The sequence below is a fragment of the Clarias gariepinus genome, chromosome 20 (assembly GCF_024256425.1).
Source record: "Clarias gariepinus isolate MV-2021 ecotype Netherlands chromosome 20, CGAR_prim_01v2, whole genome shotgun sequence".
In the NCBI taxonomy this organism is placed as follows: Eukaryota; Metazoa; Chordata; class Actinopteri; order Siluriformes; family Clariidae; genus Clarias; species Clarias gariepinus.
In genome coordinates, this window is record NC_071119.1 from 4477501 (window position 1) to 4496530 (window position 19030).

General features: G+C 42.8%; 1 protein-coding gene across 1 annotated transcript in view; it reads left to right on the forward strand.

The window, feature by feature from the left end:
* LOC128508160 (dynein axonemal heavy chain 6-like) overlaps positions 1–19030 on the forward strand; it is a 53412-nt gene that overhangs the window by 4851 nt on the left and 29531 nt on the right. The window contains exons 16-45 of the mRNA XM_053479370.1: positions 58–171; positions 1634–1777; positions 1907–2062; positions 2183–2233; positions 2321–2413; positions 2511–2630; positions 2731–2911; positions 3123–3219; positions 3953–4154; positions 4248–4412; positions 4539–4649; positions 5186–5311; positions 5494–5649; positions 5751–5912; positions 6162–6299; positions 6387–6554; positions 6660–6808; positions 7579–7686; positions 8695–9256; positions 9345–9467; positions 9951–10133; positions 10234–10377; positions 10817–10905; positions 11052–11184; positions 13046–13193; positions 13294–13451; positions 13627–13758; positions 13987–14158; positions 14361–14507; positions 15681–15754. Coding sequence (XP_053335345.1) covers positions 58–171; positions 1634–1777; positions 1907–2062; positions 2183–2233; positions 2321–2413; positions 2511–2630; positions 2731–2911; positions 3123–3219; positions 3953–4154; positions 4248–4412; positions 4539–4649; positions 5186–5311; positions 5494–5649; positions 5751–5912; positions 6162–6299; positions 6387–6554; positions 6660–6808; positions 7579–7686; positions 8695–9256; positions 9345–9467; positions 9951–10133; positions 10234–10377; positions 10817–10905; positions 11052–11184; positions 13046–13193; positions 13294–13451; positions 13627–13758; positions 13987–14158; positions 14361–14507; positions 15681–15754 — 4506 coding nt within the window. The remainder of the gene's footprint in view (positions 1–57; positions 172–1633; positions 1778–1906; positions 2063–2182; positions 2234–2320; positions 2414–2510; positions 2631–2730; positions 2912–3122; positions 3220–3952; positions 4155–4247; positions 4413–4538; positions 4650–5185; positions 5312–5493; positions 5650–5750; positions 5913–6161; positions 6300–6386; positions 6555–6659; positions 6809–7578; positions 7687–8694; positions 9257–9344; positions 9468–9950; positions 10134–10233; positions 10378–10816; positions 10906–11051; positions 11185–13045; positions 13194–13293; positions 13452–13626; positions 13759–13986; positions 14159–14360; positions 14508–15680; positions 15755–19030) is intronic.

Genomic DNA, 19030 nt, shown 5'->3' on the forward strand with positions numbered 1-19030 from the left:
ATGTTTTTATTTTGTGTGTGTGTGTGTGTGTGTGTGTGTGTGCGTGTGTTCGGATAGGTGGAGGTGACTAAATATGACTCTCTGGAGGAGCTGAGTGCTGATGTAAGGCTGAAACATTTGCTGTGGGATTCGATAGAGGAGTGGGGCAAGTTGCAGAGCAGCTGGATGCAGGTATACGCAATCATATACAGTATAAATACACACACATGTACTGTATACATACAAATCATTCACAGTCCTGAGCTTAACTTTCTGTGCTAAAGTTTCTAGGGGAATATTATACAGTAGATATTTATTTTGATTAAGTTATTGGATTAAAATTTCTAGGCTAAATTCCCATAAATTAAATCGCAGGTCCTGGATGTAAATTTCTGGGAGAAAATTCCTGGAACTACATCACAATTCCTGGATCTAATTTCATGCAGTTCAAGATACTGATACAGATGAAAAATCCTAAAATAAAATCATAGTTTCTGAATCTAGTTTCATGGCCTAAAATAACTGTATTTAAATTTCTGGTCTGCTATTCCTGGAAGAAAGATGTTGGTTTATTTCCCGGAATAAAAATCCTGAAATTACAACCCAGTTTCTGGATTTACGATTTGACTTTATCCCTGAAATAAAATCTCCAGAATGAAATCCAAGTTTCTGGATCTAAATGTAAGGGCTACAATTATAGATTATTATAGTGTTTGAATTGTATAGTTTTGGTATAGTTTTTGAATTTAAATTCCTAGAACATTCCTAGAATTATTTGCTGCTTTCTAAATTGTCATGGAATGACATCCCAACTACAAGAATTTATTTCCTGGGATAAAAATCCTAAAATAAAATTCCAATTCTTAAATCTAAATTCCTGGGCAAAATATATTGGATTTAGTTCCTGAGATCATAGACTACAGTTTTTTAGCACAATTACTTAGATTAAAGTTCCAGGATGTCAATTTCTAGACTTAAAATTCCTGGAATTACATTCAATTTCCTGGATTTTAATTTATGCGTAAAAGATAATAGATTTAGTTATAGTTATGGATTAGGTTCCTAGGAAAACATTACTAGAATTATATCCTGCTATTTAAATTCCTAAAATATAATTTCCAATTATCCCAATTATAAGATTGAATTTCCTGGGATAAAAATCCTGAGGGGTAAATTTAATTCTAGTTTCTGTATTAAAATTCCTGGGATCAAGTCCCTTGATCTACATTTATAGGTTACAGGTTTTAGCCACAATTTCCTAGATTAAAGTTCATAGATGTCAGTTCCTAGACTTAAAATTCTTGGAATCACATGAATTTCCTGGGATAAAAACGCTGAAGGTAAATTACACTTTTTGGATTCAAATTCCTGGTCGACATAAATTGGATTTTGTTCCCGGTATCTAGTTCCTTGATCAAAATTTTTGGGCTACATTTTTAAGCGCACTTTCCTAGATTTCAATTTCTAGAATGAAACAACTAAAGCAAGTTTTTTAGGCTTAAGTTCCCGGAAAGCTGATCCAATTCAGATCGGAATCGTCTATAATCATATATAATAAATCACTGTACATGTTTATGTTGCGTGAATCTTTTGTCCTTTTCAAATTATTCTATGAATAAATAAATGAAATAATCTATGTTTGTGTCTGTTGCAGAGTAAATTTAACGATCTTGACCCAGAGCTCTTAAATACACAAGTGACTAAGTACGGCAAATACGTGAACCAGCTGGAGAAAGGGCTTCCCCCTAACAATGTCGTGCCCCTCCTCAAAACTGGCGTGGAGGCCGTGAGGGAAAAGGTATACCGATACAAAAAAAAAAAGGAAAAAGACTTTTAGATTTTATGTTAGTTATTTATTTAACATACTGACACATTCATTGATGTTTTATTAACATTACTGTATCATCCTGTTTGTGTGTGTGTGTAGCTGCCAGTGATCACTGACTTGCGTAACCCGTGTCTGAAAGAACGGCACTGGAGCATGTTGGAGAGGATCGTGGGCGTCAACCTGCTGAAGAAGCCATTCACTGTCGATGCCTTGCAAGAGCTCAACGTCTTCAGCTTTGCTACGGAGATCCAAGAGGTCGGAGACACATGGGGGGGGGGGGGGGGGGTGATAGGTGCATGAGATGTTTTAGAGGATTTTAAACGTTATACAATGTGATGTGACTTCTTCTTCTTCCTCTTCTATCGCGTCTCTCAGATTTCAGGCCAGTCGTCCGGAGAGGCAGCGCTGGAGACGATGGTCAAAAAGGTCAGAGGCTAACAACGTTAACATATCCAGCATTTCTCTATGTCTCACAAATCTATGGGCAGATTTATAGACTTGTGTTGCCACCAGGTGGAGGACATGTGGAAGGCCACGGAGTTCGTCGTGCTGTTACATCGCGACTACAAAGACGTGTTTATTCTCGGAGGCACTGATGAGATCCAGGTACAGAAGGGAATGGTTTGCTGACGCAGGTGTAGGATTGTATTTTTAAATATTCTTTAAAAAATACTTATTCTTATAAACATGCGTCTGTGTGCAGGCGATGTTGGACGACAGCTCCATCAATATGGCCACCGTGGCGTCTTCACGTTACGTGGGTCCCATAAAGGCCAAAGTGGATGAGTGGCAGCGCCAGCTCTCCCTGTTCACCCAGACCCTGGTAATAATCAAACTCTCAGTGCCAGTCCTGTTGCGCTGTGTATAATTTCCATATTATTAATTATATTTGTGTGTGTGTGTGTGTGTGTGTGTGTGTGCAGGATGAGTGGTTAACGTGTCAAAGGAACTGGCTTTATCTGGAGAGCATCTTCACTGCCCCTGATATCCAAAGGCAGCTTCCTGCTGAGGCCAAGATGTTCCTGCAAGTGGACAAATCCTGGAAAGAAGTCATGAGGAAGGTTAATGAATACCCCAACTCTCTGCGCGCTGCTACTGCTCCAGGTCAGACTCAGCATGTTGATTATTATTATTATTATTTTTATTATAATTAATATTATTATTATTATAACAGTCAGACATCCATACGACATTTATAACAGCCATAGGAAACTTTTTTTAATTACTGCAGTACCTTAGACTCAGATATACCGAATGCAGATATACCAATAAGGACATCCCATAATTTAACGTGTCTTCGTTTTTTGCATCCCAGGGCTTTTGGAGATCTTTAAGAACAATAACGCTCTTCTGGACCAGATTCAGAAATGTCTGGAGGCCTACTTAGAGTCTAAGAGAGTTGTTTTTCCCAGGTAGGTAAAAAGCCTTCACAGACAAACACCACTACAGGTAGTCCCCAACTTACAAACATTCGAGTTATAAATTTCCGTAAATACAAATGAAGCATCTGGTTCAATTACAAAAGTAGCGCAAGTGTATTGTACAAAGAATACACCAGCAGTGTACCAGATACCAATATTTTTTGTGTGTAAGTGAATGTATAAAATGTCTAAAGTCAGATCTGTTGTGTGTGTGGGGGGGAGGTGGTGTGGGCGAAATCATTCAGGTTTCATTAATCATTCTGGGAGCACGATGATAAAAAATGTCTGTTCTGTAAAGCTGTCCTGATGGTGAATCCAAAACAAATCCAAAACAAGTCCAATACAATGGAAAACAGCTCTAAGACAAAATGGCGGCCGGGATTCCCCTCGCGATTTAAAGGCACAGAGACAACAGTGTTACATTTCATGTGTGAGAATATGCGCGATTACAGTTTTTGGCCACATGATGGCAGTGTGGGAAAAGGGGGCAGAAATTTAATCAAGTGGATTTTTATACTGTATATGCTGTATATATTTACATTGTATATTCGTGTCAAAGGTATATAAGACTCACTTTATCAGATTTTAGAACAAATCCGACTTACGAACACGCTCCCAGAACGGAATTCGTTCGTAAGTCAGGGATTACTTGTACATTTTAAAGATATGCTTTTTGTTTACATATATCTGTGTGTGTGTTTTTGTGTGTGCCCACATGCATCAGGTTCTACTTCCTGTCCAATGACGAGCTGCTGGAGATCCTGGCGCAGACTCGCAACCCTCAGGCTGTGCAGCCGCACCTCAGGAAGTGCTTCGATGCCATCTCGCGGCTCGAGTTCGCCTTGCTGTCGTCCGACGTTCCCGACGAGACTGAGAAACTGTACAGCAACGACATCCTGGCCATGATCTCACCCGAGGGAGAAAAGGTCAAGATCATTCAAAATTATATTTTAATCGTAAAATCAGTTGAGTGTTTTCTTTAATAAAGTAAAAAAAAATGTGTGCGTATTTCTGTGAAGGTGTCTTTAGGAAAAGGTCTTAAGGCTCGTGGGAATGTGGAGGACTGGTTGGGGAAGGTGGAGGAGGCCATGTTCATCTCTCTCAGACGCCTCAGCAAGGCCTCCATCACTGACTACCAGAGCAAACCGCGGGTAAAGTGGGTGGTGGCCGGACATCCGTCACAGGTACGTGTGTGTGGAAGATAGTGTCTGAATATGTGGCATTTATGTCCTCATACTGTATAAATACTGATATTGATGTTACTGTCAGAATACAGAATCTTCTTTAGCATTCGATCATTTTTCACACAGGTGGTGCTGACCATCTCCCAGATGATGTGGTGCAGAGACATGGAGAACTGTCTGGAGGGAGACCACGACCACTTCCAGGCCCTCCAGCAGTTTGAGATCACAAACGTCGAGGTTTGTTGTGGTTGATAACAGATAGTCCCCGACTTATGAACATCTGTTTCTGCAGATACAAATAAACCGTGGTTTTACCTCCAGTTCAACTGCAATGCACCAGATACCAATATTTACAATTATATACAACATTTTCAGTTTGTAAGTGAATGCATAAACTGTCTAAAGTCACCCAAAATAATTGTGGATACATAGGGTAAATGTTGTGTTTGTGTGTGTGTGTGAAGTCCTACTTTTTCGGACTTAAGAACAAATCTGACTTAGGAACACGCTCCTGGAACGAAACTCGTTTGCAAGTCAGGGAATTACTGTATTTACTGATTTGTTGTAAAGCATTTAATAACTTGAAATGAAAGGGAAACGGCATTATACTTCTGAGTCACATGACTGTAACCCTGAAATGAGAATCACAGTATCTAATCACACTGTTTACATGATGTACAGTGATGTGTGGTACAAAATACTGCATAATATCTCTTCTTCCTTTTAACACATACTATATTACACATATTTTGTGTGTGTGTGTGTGTTTATAGAGGCTGAATGCGCTGGCCGCCCTGGTGCGGGGTAACTTACCCAAAATTCATCGCAACATCATCACAGCGCTCATTACCGTGGACGTCCACGCCAGAGACATCGTCACTGATCTGGTCAAAGAAAAGGTACACACACTGATACACAGCTCTCAGTGCACAGGGAATTAATCAGATCTCATTAGATGCTTCTCGTGTATGTTTTATATTTACTTGTTACACAAAATATGCACATGGGTATATACTGTATGTAATATATATTGTTATAATTAGATATAACGAGATCGTCTACAACATATATGTTCCTGTAGGTGGACACGAGCAGTAACTTTGAGTGGCAGAGACAGCTGCGCTACTACTGGGACACGGATCTGGATAACTGCGTGGCCAGAATGGCGCTGTCTCAGTACATCTACGGATACGAGTACCTGGGAGCCTGTCCGCGTCTGGTCATCACCCCGCTTACGGTGACACACGAGAACGAAAGATGTAGATGTGGAAGTTAGTAAACCTCATTCTGTGTCTGCTGTGATGTGACCTGCTTGTGTGTGTTTGTGTTGCACCTCAGGACCGTTGCTACCTGTGTCTGATGGGGGCGCTACAGCTGGATCTGGGCGGAGCTCCGGCAGGTCCTGCTGGCACCGGGAAAACCGAGACCACCAAAGACCTGGCCAAAGCCCTGGCCATCCAGTGTGTGGTCTTTAACTGCTCTGATGGACTCGATTACAAGGTGACGGCTGTCTGTCCCAAGGGGGCAGCAGAGATCTGTATTCCTCACATCTTATTGGGGCATTTCGTGAGCCAGGGTTATTATTACTTATGTTATTTTAATTTTAGATCACATGATAAGACCTTGAGTTTTACTTCTGTACTTTGAGTGTGAGCGGTACCACTTCCTTCTGTTGGTGTAAATTAATACGCGCCTGAGTAACCTAGCCAGAATGTCTATTTCATCGTATGTGTGTGTGTGTGTGTGTAGATGATGGGGACGTTCTTCAGCGGTCTGGCTCAGTCTGGAGCCTGGTGTTGCTTTGACGAGTTTAACCGCATTAACATCGAGGTTCTCTCAGTCATCGCACAACAGCTCATCACGATCAGGAACGCCAAAGCCGCCAAGGTAGCGCATACACTCACACTCAGGGACAATGCTGTATTCTGTTTAATAATTGTGGATACGTAGGGTAAATGGTGTGTGTGTGTGTAGGTGTCTCGGTTTATGTTTGAAGGAAGAGATATTAAGCTGGTGACGACATGCGCCGCCTTCATCACGATGAACCCGGGCTACGCAGGCAGGACGGAGCTCCCAGACAACCTGAAGGCCCTCTTCAGACCCATCTCCATGATGGTGCCCAACTACGCCCTCATCGCTGAGGTGCGCTCGTACCGTCGTTCATCACTTACTCTAACAGAACAGAACAGTCTGAGTGCTTAAGGGACGACTCTCTCTCTCTCTTCCTCTATCTATCTCTCGCTGTAGGTGATCTTATACTCAGAGGGCTTCGAGTCCAGTAAGACTCTGGCGAGGAAGATGACTCAGATGTACAAACTGTGCAGCGAGCAGCTCTCCCAGCAGGACCACTACGACTTCGGCATGAGAGCCGTCAAATCAGTTCTCGTCATGGCCGGGTCAGTCCATCTGCGCGCAGGCTGAACTTTTATATCCGTTCGTTTTTCATTCAGGCCGACTTCCTGTACGAGTGAGCAGTCAGTCCAAACATCGAGCTGGAAAAGGACGACGAAAGGACATGTCGTGTCATGACATCTTATATAATGTGACAGAGAGCAGATAGAGTTAAAAGAATCAGTCAGACGAATATAATAGTTGAATCCGTGTCATACAGGTCTTGCTACTGCTAACGAACATCCAGCCTTATGAGTCCCATTTTAAAATCAAAATTTTAATTAAATCTATCTGTAACTGTAACAGAACTCACATTGGAATGAACTGAGCAGCGAGGTATGAAACGGTAAAAGTGCAAAAACGATTAGAAGCTGAAAAAGAAAAGCATTAAACCCTGATAATCCTGATGAGAATACGTCAAGATGATGAGAGGGTCTGGAGAAAGACACGGCTTAGAAATTCAATTCAGGGTCTAAATGAGGATTGAGCTGTGACTCTTTCAGTCTCTTCAAGCCTGTCTCTGTCCACGGCCTTGTAACAAAACAATGAACTTGACACCTTGTTCTCATCACACTTACAGAAAACGATCATACAGATACATCACCAAATATGATCAGTTTAACTCAGTCATACATACTGACTACAATTGGAAGATGAGTTTTTTATGATACAGATGTTGTTGGTCACCTCTACAGTGTACACACACATCTGTTAGAAATGTGTATTATCATAAGGGTCTGTACTAATGTGTTACTGTGATTGCATGTGGTTCCAGGTCTCTGAAGAGAGAGAACCCACACCTGAGTGAGGACGTGGTGTTGATCCGAGCGCTACGAGACTCCAACCTGCCCAAGTTCCTCAAGGACGACGCTGAGCTTTTTGGGTAAAAAAAACAAACAAAACACGAAAATGAGATTTTACACAGTATAACATAATATATATGATACAACGTACAGGGTTAGTAAATACATCCACCACTCTCCTGTACACGAAGGTCATTATTACAGGTGCTGAAGGGAACGAAACACAGCAGAGGAAACTTAAGCTGTAATTATGCAGTCACTGCTTTTTTTTTTAAGCCATGCCTGCTACATTAGCACCTCGTAATGTTTCTGAATGTCCCAATTAAATGCTGAATCGACTAAATAAAACCGCCGAGAGAGTGAGAGCTTTAATCCTGTACTGATTAGTGCTAAACACTTATTCATCGTTTGCTTTTATCACCAGGAACTTTTAATACTGTGCTGGTTTTGCACTACTTCAAATGAATGCATTAAAAATAATAAAATTGCAGGTGATTTTAATCATTGCTGATTTGAGAAATTTCTGCCCGGGTTTTACTTTTAATATAGAAAGTGTAACACAGATTAGGATGAAGATATCGATTGACACGGCCACAGAATCAGTACCAGTTAGAGATTAAACAAGGAAACTGGTAGAGAGTCCAGACTGCCTCTGTTTTTAATTCGGTTTCTTCATACAAGCAGGAAATGAAATGTGAATTTAATTCCGTATTCTCAGACACAGCAGTAACTAATACAGCGCCTTCTCATGGCTGTGTTGTTCCTCATGGATCTGTTGTTATTCATGGTCACTTCCTGTAAGTGTCTTACTCAGCGTACACAAGTACTTTAGATGTCAGCCCTTACATTAGAACAGACACCCCTCTGTTCTTGTGTGAGCACAGTCGTTATTAAAGCTGACTTGTTCCCTTATCAGTTCTTAATGAGCAGCTGCTTGATTAGAGACAGAAGGACGGGGAGACACCTGGGTAACTTTAGGGCCTCGGTGACCTTGTGTTACTGAGTAGGTCGTTCTGTAAGCTTGGTGTGCTGTGAAAGACTTTCTGATGTGTATAAAATGAATCCCGATCTTTCTCGTGTCCCCACAGTGGGATCCTGTCGGACCTGTTCCCCGGCGTGAGGATCCCCGAGCACGACTACGGAGTGCTGCAGTTGAGTATCGAGGAGGCTCTGTGCGCCCGCTCCCTGCAGCCCGTCCACAGCATGACCGGCAAGGTGATCCAGCTGTACGAGACCATGCTGGTGCGGCACGGCGTCATGCTGGTGGGTCCCACGGGAGGCGGCAAGACCACGGTGTACCTCGTGCTCGCCGACGCGCTCCTGGCCCTCCACCAGACGGAAGGCTGCGAGACGAACCCTTTCTACCAGCCCGTCACGACCTACGTGCTCAACCCGAAGTCGGTGAGCATGGGCGAGCTGTACGGCGAAGCCAACCCCCTGACGCTGGAGTGGAGGGACGGTCTGATGGCGCTCTGCGTCCGCGCCGCCTCCAACGACCAGACCGACGTGCACAAGTGGGTGGTGTGCGACGGACCCGTGGACGCGCTGTGGATCGAGAACATGAACACCGTGTTGGACGACAACAAGATGCTGTGTCTGGCTAACAGCGAGCGGATCAAGCTCACCTCCTCCATACGCATGGTGTTCGAGGTAAGGTGCAAAGATTTATTGATTATGTTTTTTTATTTCTACTGTACTACTTCTCTACACACACACTCACTCTGTCTCTGTCGCTCAGGTTCAGGATTTAGCCGTCGCCTCTCCAGCTACGGTCAGTCGCTGTGGGATGGTCTACATCGACCCAGAGGAGCTGAAGTGGATGCCGTACGTGCAGACGTGGCTCACAGGCCTCTCGGACAAGGTCAAAACACACACACACACACACACGGGATCTGTTTTAATTCTCTAATTCACATCAGATGTATGTACTTATCTATCTTATTATATACATCAGCTTGAGTTTTTCCATTTGACTTTTACACTAAGTGGTGAACACTCCCACATGTGTATTAGCATAACTGCAGAGATGTAGAACTACTCGTTAGAATTGGTGTTCAGAACGTTTAAAGTGATTTATTTGGTTAATTAGCACTTTTGGAGTAACGCGAGCACTTAAACACTTTGAACAAGACTCAGTGTGTAGGAGTTGTTTGGAGTAAATGTCTCAGAAGTGTGTGCTTAGCTTTGTGAATACACTCCCTTTTGCCTACTGAGGGTTGAAATTTGCTTTTAGAGTTATTGAATATTTAGCTCAAGCTGACCACCTAATCTTTTTTACTAATGTCTTCGATGGTCCTGTTGAACACCAGACAGATGTTCATATCCCGTGTGTGTTGTGGTGTAGGTGGCGGAGCCCGTGCGTACGTACCTGATGGAGCTCTTCACGCGCTACGTCGAGAAGGGTCTCCAGTTCGTGTTGAAGCAGTGCGTCCAGGCCATGGCTCAGGTGGACATCAGCAAAGTCACCACCCTCTGCTGTCTCCTGGAAGCCATGCTGTTCAGCAAGGACTCCCCTCTACCTACAACAGTACAGTCCATCTCGTCTCAGCTCAACATCTCAATGTCAGCCTTGTGCAAAATGTCTTTATTGACAAAGTGTGTGTGTGTGTGTGTGTGTGTGTGTGCAGGACCCCGCTCAGGTGAACAGCGTGCTCTGCCAGACGTTCGTCTTCTGCTACCTCTGGGCCGTAGGCGGGAATCTGACAGACAGCTGCTGGGACACCTTCGACAGCTTCGTCTCGCAGCAGTTCGAGGACAACACCGACGCCAAGGTACGCGCTCGGACGCAGGAACACAGAAGAGAGTTCTCTTCTCTTCACAACACTGACCTTCTTTTAGACTTTTAAAAGACTCTCGCCGAAAGTCTCTTTCATCTCCTTCCATAAAACCGTCCGTCTTTAATATTTGATGAGAATATCAGAAGGGTTGAAATAGAGATCAGAGAGAGAGTGAGTGGGGGAGGGGAAGGAGAGAGGAGAGTATGACGCAGAGTATGGAATAATATCACATTATTTATTATTTATTTACAGAGCTGTGCCAATATGGGATCTGGGAAAAATAATCTTATCTCGATGAAGCTTACATATACACAAACCTTATTATGAAATTAAACACCTCCAGTATATATGAACTGAAGAGTGTTAGAATTTTCTCTTTAAAGTTTCTAGTAGTGATGAAACTCTCTCTTTCGACTGTCTCTTTCTCTCTCAGCTCCCCACTGGAGGAGATCTATGGAGTGTGTATATGGACTTCGACATTAAGCGCCTGGTGACGTGGGAGAGGATCATTCCATCCTTCAAGTAGATTAACATGGATTACATATAAGATGAATTAAACACTTTGAAATCAGGGTGTTGTGAGCATAAGCAACCGTCCCAAGAGCTTTAGTTTTTTTTTAGTTTTTTTTTTTTTGTTCCCTTTACAAGGTTATAATGTTCTCACACAGGTACAACAAGGAGATTCCTTTCTTTGAGATGTTGGTTCCCACTGTGGACACGGTGCGCTACGGGTACCTGATGGAGAAACTGCTCTCTGTGGGACACTCTGTACTTTTCACCGGCATCACCGGAGTAGGAAAGGTACGTACATGTGTATAGGGGCAGGACAGGGGGTGTTAACGAGGTAAATATTTACGTATATGTGTATAGGGGCGGGACAGGGGTGTTAATGAGGTAAATATTTACGTATATGTGTATAGGGGCGGGGCAGGGGTGTTAATGAGGTAAATATTTACGTATATGTGTATAGGGGCGGGGCAGGGGTGTTAATGAGGTAAATATTTACGTATATGTGTATAGGGGCGGGGCAGGGGTGTTAATGAGGTAAATATTTACGTATATGTGTATAGGGGCGGGGCAGGGGTGTTAATGAGGTAAATATTTACCTTTATGTGTATAGGGGCGGGACAGGGTTGTTAATGAGGTAAATATTTATATATATATGTGTATAGGGGCGGGGCAGGGGTGTTAACGAGGTAAATATTTACCTTTATGTGTATAGGGGCGGGACAGGGGTGGTAACGTGGTAAATATTTATATATATGTGTATAGGGGCGGGGCAGGGGGGTTAACGAGGTAAATATTTACCTTTATGTGTATAGGGGCGGGACAGGGGGTGTTAATGAGGTAAATATTTATGTATATGTGTATAGGGACGGGGCAGGGGGTGTTAATGAGGTAAATATTTATGTATATGTGTATAGGGACGGGGCAGGGGGTGTTAATGAGGTAAATATTTACTTATATGTGTATAGGGGCGGGACAGGGGTGTTAACGTGGTAAATATTTATATATATGTGTATAGGGGCGGGGCAGGGGGGTTAACGAGGTAAATATTTACGTATATGTGTATAGGGGCAGGACAGGGGTGTTAATGAGGTAAATATTTACGTATATGTGTATAGGGGCGGGACAGGGGTGTTAACGAGGTAAATATTTTCATGCTTGTGTAATGATGAGATGGACAAACTGGTCGATGCCCGTTCTTTTATTTGCTGCATTGTCAGGTTATAGTACAAACTTTCAGGTGGATCCTGTACTTAAATTCACCTAAAGAAACTACTGAAGAACAAAACTCAGGCTCTATATCCTAGCTTAGATCTCGCATTTGCGTTCACACACACCGGACTGCATTACCCACAATGCATCTCCCGCACTGGACTATACTTCCGTAAACAGCGGTCATAAATCAACGTCTCTCTCCCGCTACACTGTTTTATCTGAAAATTAGCAATAAACATCGCTAATGACACAGTAAAACAAACAAATGAACCAGCACCATACCTCAGAAAAGATTTGCAACAGAGTTTTTTCGGAGAGCAGAGTGTGTCTCTCGCCTTAATTTCTGTGCGCGTGTGTGTTTGTGAAGGGGGTTCACACACACACACACACACACACACACACACACACATAGCCAGCACAGTGTCAAATTAAGCTCACGCGCGTGCACACACACCGCAATGAGGAAGAAAATAGATTTTTAACCTCTGTATTGAGAATTTCTTTTGCTTGACTCGTGCACACACACGTGTGTTATAAGAAACAGTACACGCGCTGTACACACGTGCTTTCGGACACAAAATAAAATAAGTTTTACACACACACGTGGTCACAGTGTTATAGTAAACAGTAGACGCATGCACGGATGTTGATTATACCAGTAAGAGACGAGCACTAAGACCAAGCAGCAGACACGATTCCGCAGCGCAAGAGCGAGAAAAACCGTTGGCTCAGTTGTGATCATGTGACACTCGGCACCAAAACAAGAAGCGCATGCTCGTAAACCAAGACAATGCAATGTTTTTCAAGTCAAAATTGATTTAAAATCTTTGCTTGTCTTGCAAAACACTCGTAAACCGCGTTACTCATAATCCAAGGTTTCACTGTATATGTATATATATTTTGTATGGTGTGTGTGTGTGTTTGTGTGTGTGTGTGTCAGTCCGTGGTGGCTCGCGGTTTGTTGAACAACATACAGGAGCAGGCAGGGTACGTCCCCGTCTACATCAACTTCTCAGCCCAGACGTCCTCGGCTAGAACGCAGGAGATCGTCGAGTCTAAGCTGGAGAAGAAGAGGAAGAATATACTAGGTATACACACACACACACACACACACACACAGACGTTTATCAGAATCCTACTGAATATATAAAATCGGTGTGTGTGTGTGTGTGTGTGTGTGTGTTTGAGGTGCTCCTGCTAACAAGCGGGTGGTGGTGTTCGTGGACGATCTAAACATGCCCAAGTTGGACACTTACGGCTCGCAGCCTCCGATAGAGTTACTGAGACAGTTTCAGGATTTCAAGGGCTTCTATGACCGCGAGAAGTTCTTCTGGAAGGAGATTCAGGTAAACACACCCGTTATCATGTCTTTACCCTTTGCCTCGTCTTCCTCATTGTCCTTTTTCACTCGTCCCTTCTTCTTCTTCACTCTGTCTCTTTTAAGAGAATCGGTGACTCTCCTTTATGTGTATCCTGATCTCTGTTTGCGTTTGTATATATTATTATATTCTTTTTTCGTAGGATATGACCATAGCAGCAGCGTGTGCGCCCCCTGGTGGAGGTCGTAACCCAGTGACGCCTCGTTTTATCCGTCATTTCAGCATGCTCTGTCTCCCGACGCCGTCCGAGCACTGCCTTAAGCAGATTTTTAAGGTCTCTCATTTAGACAAACTTAACTGTTGTCTTATTCACAAACAAACACACAAACAAACAAACACACACACACACACACACACACACACAGAATGGAACCATTTTTTTCAACATTCATGTGTGTGTATACATTGTTTCTCCAGTTTTATCACCTATACAGTGTGTGTTGAGTGTGTGTTGAGTGTGTGTGTGTGTGTGTGTGTGTGTGTGTGTGTGCCTCACTTGCAGGCGATCCTGTGTGGCTTCCTGTCTGATTTCCCAGCGGCAGTGAAACAGGCTGCAGGCAGCATCGTGGACGCGGCGGTGGAGATTTACGGCCGCATGAGCGTCGATCTGCTTCCTACTCCGGACAAATCTCACTACGTCTTCAACCTCCGAGATCTGTCCAAGTGTGTGCAAGGTGAGACACACACACACACACACACACACTGAATTTTTGCTCCAGGACGTGTAAAGTGTTGTGCTGTAGATGAATTCAGTCTTTACCTCTAGTAAGAAAACACACACTGCTGTAGTACAAGTGGAATAAAACACTTAAACTCGTCTGTTACTATTCTAGCTACCTGATCGTGTGTGTGTGTGTGTGTGTGTGTGTGTTTTAGGCATATTGCAGTGCGAGCCCGGCACGGTGCAGGATCACAACCAGATCTTCCGTCTCTTCTGTCACGAATGTCAACGCGTGTTTCATGACCGGCTCATCAACAACGAGGACAAGACCTACTTCAACACCATGATCTGTGAGATGGCCAGTGAGTCGCTGACATCATCATAAAGCCCCGCCTTCCTGCTCAAGCCTTACGTTTTAACAAGCTCCTCCGTTAATTCCTAAATGAGAAATTATAATACATCACCGTTACTGTAGTATAACACGACACTTATTTATTTATTTAGAATATTTTTTATTATTAAAATAATAATAGCATGTAATACAGGCATTTCAGCTCTGACTGAATGTAAAGAGAGCTTTGGTTTTAAATAGGCCAACCTGACCTGGAAGCTATGACCATACAAGGAAGATAAAAAGTGTCACATGGTGTATATACTGTACACTCAGCAAAAAAAGAAACGTCCTCTGACTTTCAACTGTTTTTACATTCAGTAAACTTAATGTGTCTTAAAGAGCCAACACCATAAGACATAAACTAAAATGTTTCCCAATGTGTCCCTGAATGAAGCGAGGCTCAAAATCAAAAGTACCAGTCAGTATCTGGTGGCCACCAGCTGCTTGAAGTACTGCAGTGCATCTCCTCCTCATGGACTGCCTATTGCGGACAGTCTGAGCACTGATGGAGGGATTGTGTGTTCCTGGTGTGACTCGGGCAGTTGTTGTGGCCATCCTGTACCTGTCACGCGGGTGTGATATTCGGATGTACCGATCCTGTGTAGGTGTTGTTACACGTGGTCTTCCAACGCGAGGATGATCAGCCGTCCTTCCTGTCTCCTTGTAGCGCCGTCTTAGGCGTCTCACGGTGATGGCGATTTATCGCCCTAGCCACATCAGCGGTCCTCATGCCTCCCTGCAGCATGCCTAATGCACGTTCACGCAGATGAGCAGGGACCCTGGGCATCTTTCTTTGGGTGTTTTTGTGTCCTGCGTTTTTAGAACTGTAACCTTAAATGCCTACTTTCTGTAAGCTGTTAAGGTCTTAACGACCATTCCACAGGTGCATGTTAATTAATTGATTATGGTTAATTGAACGTGCATGGAAAACATTGTTTAAACCCTTTACAATAAAGATCTGTAAAGTTATTTGGATTTTTACAACATTATTGTTGAAATGCACAGTCCTGAAAAAGGGACGTTTCTTTTTTTGCTGAGTATAGTATTATGAGAGAGTAATAACGTTAAAGCATTACACACCTGCAGAGGTAATGATGTTACTATAGAAGGTAATAAATAAATAAATTGTTGTATTTCGCAGATAAACATTTCAACATTAGTCTGGAGCCGAGTTCTCTCACCAAGAATCCTATTATTTTTGGAGATTTCATCAAGGTGAGTTTTGCTCCAGTGCCGAGACGGTCCGAAACCTCCACAGTCACACCACTCTGTTAGTGTAAGCCAGCTAAACTGCTAATCTTCTCGACATAAAGCAGGCATTAAGGCTTCGTAATGATGGCGTGTACACATGAGAGACAAATTAAAGGAAAAATATCAGAATAGTGCAACATTTACATGTTTAGACATTTTGTGATTTTGGAATAAATAGTGTACAGGAAGTGAGGCCGGAGCATCGAACAGGAAACTAATTTTCTTACAGAAGTGCACAAATTGACTTCCGGTTAGCAGCCACATGGAGTAGACGTGTGAGTTAGGTGCTCCGACAATTTAAATTCCTTCACTCCCTTATCCGTTTCTAAATGCTAAACTAAATCTTTAGGATACAATAACTTTGTACTCTACCCCACGGTTACATCCTTTTTTCATTTATAATGGCTACAAGGAGTGTTAAGGCCGGGAAAAAAGACGACACTGTGACCGCTCTAACAGTCGAGACTATCTCAGCGCTGTTAGACAAACACCGTGAAGCGTTAGCGGCTGAATTTAAATCATCGTTTAGTTTACTGGAAAGTAAACTGGACCAAATCCAAGCCCAAGTAGAGGACCATGGACAGCGCTTACCTTCACTAGAACTTGCTACAGATGACCTGAGCCAGCGTGTGAGCGAGTTAGAGAACATCTGCTCCGGACTTCGGGAAAGTAACACTAAGTTAACGGCCAAAGTCGTAGACCTAGAAGGCCGGAGCAGGAGACAAAACCTGCGTGTCCTGGGTCTTCCAGAGGGTACTGAGAGTGGACTCCCTACCGAGTTCTTCTCGAAGTTTTTGTGCGAGGTGTTTGGGAGTGAAACGCTTCCATCCCCGCCTGAGATTGACAGAGCCCACCGCATACCTACATCCAAACCCGCTTCAGGTCAGAGACCTCGGCCCGTCATTCTCCGTGTGCACCGGTACCAGGTTAAAGACCTTCTGGTTCGGGAGGCTCGGCGGAGAGGGAGGCTGGAATACCGCGGTCAGCAGGTTCGTATCGTGGAAGACTACGCTCCTGAAGTTTTAAGCCAGCGAGCCGAGTATAGAGACGTTATGACTGAGTTATACAACCAGGCCTTCTCTCCTGTATCCAGCACGGCTCCGGATAACTCTCTCTACCGGACAGAAGAAGTGGCTTCGCTCGGTGGAAGAGGCACAGAAACACATAGACAGTCTGCTGAAAACTACATAGTGCACTACAGTTTAATTTTTTAATACTACAATTCTCAGGGAAGTACGCTTTTTAACTGTAAATCTAGCCATGTTTACGTTTACGTGTAATTTACATGTTTGTTTATTTTTCTCCAAAGCCAGTATTGTGTTAGTTCAGTATACACGGTGTATCGTTAACGTGATGCTCTGTGTTTTACACTTCTGTTTTAAGGCTGACGCTAGGCATCTCAGTGTTATTTATGTTTATCTATCTGCATCTCCTCTCAGGGAGAATGAATAGTTCTTTAAACTTTGTGAGCTGGAATGTTAAAGGTTTAAACCATCCGGTCAAGAGAAGGAAGGTGCTCTCGCACCTTAAACAACTTAACACTGCAATCGCATTTTTACAAGAAACTCACATTCGCAGTTTCGATAATTCTCGTCTTATGTCGCGTTGGGGAGGGCAGCACTACCACTCGACCTTTCAGGCCAAAGCTAGGGGTGTCTCGATTCTCATTAATCCAAACATTTCTTTTGAGCAGCATAATATAATTGCGGATATACATGGTTGTTATATCATTGTTTCAGGGAAGTTATTTAATACTTATGTAGTGTTGGCTAATTTATATGCCCCTAATTACGATGATGTTTCCTTTTTTGAACATTTCTTCTCTGTTCTACCAGATCTGAGCTCATACTCATATTAGGGGGAGACTTCAACTGCTGTTTAGATCCATCACTTGACAGGTCATCTCCCAATCCTATACCTCTGAGTAAATCCGCCACGCTACTTCAGTCCTATCTTTGCAGCTTTGGTATTTCTGACATATGGCGCTTCCTTAATCCAAAAAAGAGAGAATACTCATTTTTCTCACATGTTCATCATACTTTCTCCAGAATTGATTATTTCTTCATAGATAATCAATTGATCCCAATGGTTAATTCTTGTGCTTATCAGAGCATTGTGATATCGGATCATGCTCCGGTTCTTATGTCTCTAAAGATCCCCGATCTACCTCAGATTAATAAAAATTGGCGTTTTAATTCATCGTTACTGATAGAGGATGATTTTGTTAAATTTATGGAAGATCAGATCGTTTTTTTCTTAAACACAAATGAAACATCTGAAGTGTCATGTTTAACTGTTTGGGATGCTCTGAAAGCCTACCTCAGGGGACAGATAATTTCATTCACTGCAAATATGAAAAGGAAGGCATATAAAGAGCGAAAAGATCTAATCAACCAAATTAAAGAAATTGATCAGCAGTATGCTCTATTTAAAAACCCCGATCTGTATAAAAAACGCGTAGAATTGCAAAGTAAGTTTGAACTTATCTCAACACATGTTATCGAACGTCAATTATTAAAGAGTAGGAGCCAATTTTACATTCATGGTGACAAATCTGGGAAACTTTTAGCTAGTCAGTTAAGAGGATTTAGAGCACAACAACACATTACAAAAATTCGGATGGAGGATGGTACCATTACTACCGATCATTCTAAAATTAATGATGCATTCAGGAATTTTTATTCTCGATTATATACTTCTGAGTTCCCTAAGGACCACAGTTCAGTTGAGAATTTCCTGACTCAACTAGATATCCCAACTCTGTCCCCTGATTCTAGATTAAGATTAGAAGAGCCCATATCACAGGAGGAAATCATTTCAGCTATTTCATCATTGCAATCTGGTAAGTCTCCGGGTCCTGACGGGTTCCCTGCAGAGTTTTTAAATCATTCTCCTCATACCTTGCACCACAACTAGCTTTGGTTCTTTCTGAATCTTTTAAGCAAGGTAAGATGCCTGCGTCATTTAATGAGGCTCGCATCACCCTTATAGCAAAGAGAGATAAAGACCCAACAGAGTGCTCTTCATATAGACCAATCTCTCTTCTTAACGTGGATGTTAAAATCCTAGCTAAAGTCTTGGCTCGTAGATTAGAGAATGTTTTACCCTCTATTATATCTGAGGACCAGACCGGTTTTGTCAAAAATCGCTTTTCTTACTTTAACATTCGACGTCTTATGGATGTCCTGTACACACCATCAGAGAGGATCCCTGAGTGTGTCCTTTCTTTGGATGCTGAAA